This window comes from Rhinopithecus roxellana, chromosome 5 (genome assembly GCF_007565055.1).
Source record: "Rhinopithecus roxellana isolate Shanxi Qingling chromosome 5, ASM756505v1, whole genome shotgun sequence".
NCBI lineage: Eukaryota > Metazoa > Chordata > Mammalia > Primates > Cercopithecidae > Rhinopithecus > Rhinopithecus roxellana.
The window spans coordinates 174,221,300-174,227,299 of NC_044553.1; the positions used below are offsets into that span (position 1 = coordinate 174,221,300).

Consider the following 6,000-nt stretch of genomic DNA (forward strand, 5'->3'; position numbering starts at 1 on the left):
TCATTTACATAAAATTCAAAAAAGGGACCCCAGTTAAAAGAGGTGTGCCTCTCCCCAGGGATATCCTGTGGCCACAGCTGCCTTTGGAAGAACAAGTCCAAACAGATGTAAGCGTGGTGCACTGTCAGGAGCTGGGCAGACCTGGCTTCCCTGGTCTCTGTCATGACAGGGGAGCCCCAGCCTTGTTCTCACTGTGGGCCCCCGCCCCCTTTTGAATTGCACATTCTAGTAGTGGGGAATCTAGGCTTAGAAGCTGCAGTCATGCAGACTGAGGCAAACCACTTAACCTCTCTGAGCCTCAGTTTCTTCATGTGTGAAATGCAGCTACTAACAGCAGAAGTTGTAAGGAATCCAACTCCATGAGGGCAGGATTTTTGTTTTGTTCACTCCTGTACCCTCATTACCTAGACAGTGACTGGCACATAGTAAGTGCTCAATAAACATCTGTTGCTGAATAAAGACAAAGCATACGGCCGGGCGTGGTGGCTCAAGCCTGTAATCCCAGCACTTTGGGAGGCCGAGCCGGGCAGATCACAAGGTCAGGAGATCGAGACCATCCTGGCTAATACGGTGAAACCCTGTCTCTACTAAAGAATACAAAAAACTAGCCGGGCAACGAGGCAGGCGCCTGTAGTCCCAGCTACTTGGGAGGCGGAGGCAGGAGAATGGCGTGAACCTGGGAGGCGGAGCTTGCAGTGAGCTGAGATCCGGCCACCGCACTCCAGCCTGGGCGACAGAGCCAGACTCCGTCTCAAAAAAAAAAAAAAAAAAGACAAAGCATATAGAGCAGTTCCCAGGATGCCCTAAACCTAGTAAATGGCAGCTGTCATTATTGTTACTATTGTCACTGCCGTCCCCTCTGGCTTTCAGGGACCCTCTCCCTGGGCCCAGTTCCCAAGTCAGGACAAGCACTTTCTGGTCTATAGCTGCTGGCCTCAGATCTTCAGGAGCTCCAGGAATGTGGGGTTCCCCCTTGGGGTCTCCCTAACTTGTAGATGGCAAGAGAAATGGGGAAGTGAGGTGGTCCAAATGGTCTTCCCGGGGCCAGGCATGGTGGCTCATGCCTGTAATCCCAGCACTTTGGGCCGAGATGGGCAGATCATTTGAGGTCAGGAGTTAGAGATCAGCCTGGCCAACATGGTGAAACCCTGTCCCTACTAAAAATACAAAAAATAGCCGGGTGGTGATGGTGCACACCTGTAATCCCAGCTACTCAGGAGGCTGAGGCAGGAGAATCGCTTGAGCCAGGAAAACAGAGGTTGTTGTGAGCCAAGATTGCACCAATGGACTCCTGTATGGGTAACAGGATGAGACCCTGTCTCAAAAAAAAAAAAAAAAAAAGGTCTTCCTGGATATAAGAACAAGGAAGCAGGAGGCTGGCTGATTATGAGCCACCCTGTCCAGGAGAAGAGGGATTTCAACACCCTTTGACAAGGAGAAGGCTCTCCCATTCTATCATGCACTGGACTCCCATTCCCCACATCACCACTGACACCCCCAGGGCCCTAACACCTTCAGCAAGCCCTGCAGGCTGTCACAGGCCCAGGACTAGAAGGGAAGAACAGGGAAATGGGAAACCCCACCCCCACATTTCACACTAACATCCCTCTGACTGTAACAGCAACAGCAAGCACAGCACCACCAGCCCCTCCCAGGCCTTCCACCTGATGGGCAGACTCTTGGTTTCTCTTAAACAAGGCAGTGAGGTCTGTGGAGTGTGAAGCTGTTGCCCAGCCACCCATCTCTGAGCGCCAAGCCTCTTGCTTTCAGGGGACCCACCCACCACCCTATGGGATCTCACACCCCTGTCTAAACTCTCCCCACTTGTGACCTCTCCTGAAAACTTTCTACCCTCTGGAAGCTCCCTAGGGCCACAGCTGGTACCTGTGCCTAGATCACTGTCACTTCTGGGCTGGTGTAGCCCAGAGAATACCGTGACAGGATTACCTACAGAAGCAAGTCCAGGTCCTTAAAGGATGAATGGGACCAGGGCAGGACTAGGCAAAACAGCACTTTGGGATGGAGGAGGGAACAACTGACGGGCTGCAGATGGTATGACCCACAGCCCAGCCACAGAAACAGCCACCCAGGGGAGGCCTGGCTGGAGGCCAGAGTCCTACTTGCCTCCACCCAGCCCCCTTCCATGCCCCTCAGAACCCCTCCCTCCAGGGGGCCTGGCTATGCCCCAGTAAGTTTTAATAAGGGGCCCCTCCTCTTGGCAGGGCTCACAGGGGAGGTTTTGTCCTGCTCAGCCCAGTTTCTCGGCCTCCTCTCCTCACTGAGCAGCTGACCACTGTTCTTCCTGTTTTGCCCTCTCCCCTCCCATCCCTCCTCACCCAGGCCCTTTCCTGCCCACCATGAGCAGCTCCTGAGGCACCCCGAGGCACCAGCCTGCCTCCTTTGGGTCACTCATTAAAAAAAAAAAAAAAGCCAGGTCACCTCAACTCTACACAGAACGGGACAGATGGAACCACAACACAGGTTATGAGAGACAGAGACTAGAAGAAACCTGATTGGCACCTCACATCCCAGGAAGCTTATGACAACCTTTGCTCTTTGACTAAACCCAGTGATGTTCTGACCCAACTCTACTAAGAATCCACCATGTCATAGTCCCGTGCCGGGGCATTCAGAGAGAGGAAGCACAGGCTCTGCCCCAAGGCAACTTCCAGTCTGAGGTGGGTAACAGAGACCCTGCATAAGATAAGTCCCCTGTCTGGTGGGGAGCGGGCAATCTCCTGCTTGAGAGGCTCCAGCCTATTGGCAGAGACATAGCACTTACCCAGAGGGACGTACTGGTCCTAGTTCTCTGATGAGGTAAGGGCTTGGGGTTCATTTGGGAGACCCCTGCAGAAGGTAGGGTTTGGGGAGGGCTCTGAGGAGGGGAAGAGACACACGCCTTGGCCCAGAGAAGGCAAGGCACGAAAGGTTATTAAAGCCCCTGCACCCTCAACCCCTTTTCTTTTTCTTTTTTTTTGGGGGGGACGGAGTCTAGCTCTGTCGCCCAGGCTGGAGTGCAGTGGCGCGATCTCGGCTCACTGCAAGCTCCGCCTCCCGGGTTTACGCCATTCTCCTGCCTTAGCCTCCCGAGTCGCTGGGACTACAGGTGCCCGCCACCTCGCCCGGCTAGTTTTTTGTATTTTTTAGTAGAGACGGGGTTTCACTGTGTAGACCAGGATGGTCTCTATCTCCTGACCTCGTGATCCACCCGCCTCGGCCTCCCAAAGTGCTGGGATTACAGGCTTGAGCCACTGCGCCCGGCCCCTCAACCCCTTTTCTATAGAAAGAGAAAGTACAGCCCAGAAAGGGCAAGAGATTACTCCGTGGGACAGAAACAGTACTGGGACAGGACACTGCCCTGCTTGTCTCTAGATGGTGAGGGCAAGTGGACAGCCTAGAAGCCAGGAAAAGGCATGACTGCTGGCAGAGGACAGAGCCCCAGAGCAGAGAAGAGAAAGCCTAGGTCCATGATTTCTACCCTTACTCCAATGGCAGCAATAATACCCCCACAGATACTCGCAGTTTTCCCAGCTTTTGCATATACATCATCACATTGCTCAATCACCCACCCTTTTCCTTTTACAAACGAGGAACCGAGGCCAGGAGCATACAGGTGGGCAGATGTCCAGTGCCCAGACCAGCACCTCCTCCCCAAGCCTCAGCCTGACAAGAGCTACCAGCCCATTACATAGAGGACGTCACTGAGGCTGAGGGACCTTAGTCCAGGGTGGCTGGGCACAGGGAGGAAGCTGAAAGCTAGCAGGAGGGCTGAAAGCAGCCATGTGAAAGTGAGATGATGAAGATGGCCTGGGATCATGGGGCAGAGCATGTGGCTATGACCTAAGAGGTGTTTTAGAGAAACAAAGATGGGCACTGAGGCCTAGTGCAACAAGCAGAAGCTACTGGGAGAAGTGGGAGGAAAGCAGATTAGGGATGCCAAAGGGGAGTAGCGATAGGAAGCCCCTGCTGTGGGGGTGAGGCTTGCAGGGGCTTGGGTAAAGTGGACAAGACCTTAGACAGCCCAGATATTTAGATAGCTTTGAGCATCTGGGAGTCAGAAAGTGGCAACATAGGCTGGACGCAATGGCTCATTCCTGTAACCCCAGCACTTTGGGAGGCCGAGGTAGGTGTATCACCTGAGGTCAGGAGTTCGAGACCAGCCTGACCAACATGGAGAAACCTCGTGTCAACTAAAAATACAAAATTAGCCAGGCATGGTGGTGCATGCCTGTAATCCCAGCTACTTGGGAGGCTGAGGCAGGAGAATCACTTGAACCAGGGAGGCGGAGGTTGCGGTGGGAGGTTGCAGTGAGCCATTATCTCACCACTGCACTCCAGCCTGGGCAACAAGAGCGAAACGCCGTCTCAAAAAAAAAAAAAAAAAAAGATAAAAAAAGAAAAGAAACTGGCAATGTGAGAGATTCAGGACCAAGGGGAGTACAGAGCTGAGCTGGGCCCAGGAGGTGTCCGGAGAACTTCCCTTAATTAGGGGCCAGAGCAGATCAGGAGATGGAGTAATCCTGACCCACATCCTCTGGGAGCAGGGGAGGGGCCCTGGCCAGAGAGCCTAGCCCTTGCAACAGGGGCCTGGGGAGGGCAGATGGCAGCCCCACCCAACAGCAGGAAAAAAACCGCAGCAAATCACAGAGGCCTGACTTTGCCCCCTATCTTCACCTACTGAGAGAAGGGGCCACTGTCAGGCCAGGAGTAGGAGGAGGACTGGCACTATATTTTGCAGAAGAGGAAATGAAGGCCGAGAGGGGAAGTGACTTATCTACCACCCCACAGAAAGGCAGGGCCTGGCCTAGAGGGAGCCCTGACGGACCACTAGCTGCTCCTATCCATGGCCCCGGGAAAGTGAGAAGTGGGCACTGAAGGCACACGGGCAGCCTGGTCCACTCTGTGCTTCCCAGCTGGCCAGGGTTCCCCCAAGGCAGAGAGCTTCATCTTTCCTTCCCATCCAAGGAGGCAAAGACATGCCCCTTCCCTTGGGCTGGGAGGGGCTGAAGCTGGGACCCCCTCAGGGGATAAGAAACAAATTCACCTTCCTCTAGACCCAACAGGCCCCTCCTTTTAACTTAATCATTCCACAGGCACATATTAAGTGCTTGCTGCGTGCTGGACCCTCCGATAATGGGGCTGCTAGGAGAACTGAGTTTGCAAGTAAAGGGCAGGGGCGGGGCAAGACCCGATCCCAGGCCAAGAGTGTTCCGAGTGGTTAGAAGGAGGCTCCAGGGACACAGCTGGTCCAGCCCTCGGGTGGGGAAGGCAGGGACCAAGATCAGACCCTAGGTGGGCCTGACTCCCGATTCCTTTCCTACAGCTGCTCAGATGGATGTGGGGCGGGAAGAGAGTGGGGGGAAAGGAGATACAGAGACTTATACAAGGGAGAAAAAAACAACTTCTCCATTCCTCCTGTCACCAAGGCATGGTCACATACTTGAGACAGGAATCCCCCAACACACACACACACACACACACACACACACACAGAGTCAGGATCCGACCTAGCCGGTACAGGGAGTCAACGGTAATCGGGGTTCGAGCCCAGTCACCCAGGCCACTTTCAGCAAGTCATCAAACTCGCTGGAGCCTCAGTCTCCTGGTCAATCCAATGGGAACAGTAACAACCACGACGCCCCACAACTGGTGAGAAAGTCAGAGAGAATGAAGGAGGACGCAGACTGCGAAGTCCCGATATGGATCCCGCCCCCCGCCCCTGCCCCATTTGCCCAGGCTCTTCCTGAGGTGAGACTGGCGGGAGTGGGGCGGGCAGGAACGAGGGCCTGAGCCCAGGACCGCAATCCCCGTGAGGGGCTCGAGGACCCCAGCCCAACGCCCTGCCGGGCCCCGCCCTCACCTCCTCCTCCATGGCGAGTCCGCCGGGATCCCACCGCTCCGCCGCTCGCTCCCGGCGCCGCGCGGACTCTGCCACTGCGTCCACGCCCGGCCGGGAAGCGACTCTCCGCGTTCTGTCCCGCCGGCTGCCGGGGGCCCAAG

The 6,000-nt window shown here is 55.2% G+C and overlaps 1 protein-coding gene across 1 annotated transcript in view; it reads right to left on the minus strand.

Moving 5' to 3' along the window:
- Nucleotides 1-6,000, minus strand: part of PLEKHO2 (pleckstrin homology domain containing O2) — a 28,136-nt gene extending 22,136 nt beyond the window's left edge. The window contains exon 1 of the mRNA XM_010355488.2: nucleotides 5,861-6,000. Coding sequence (XP_010353790.1) covers nucleotides 5,861-5,872 — 12 coding nt within the window. The 5' untranslated portion in view covers nucleotides 5,873-6,000. The remainder of the gene's footprint in view (nucleotides 1-5,860) is intronic.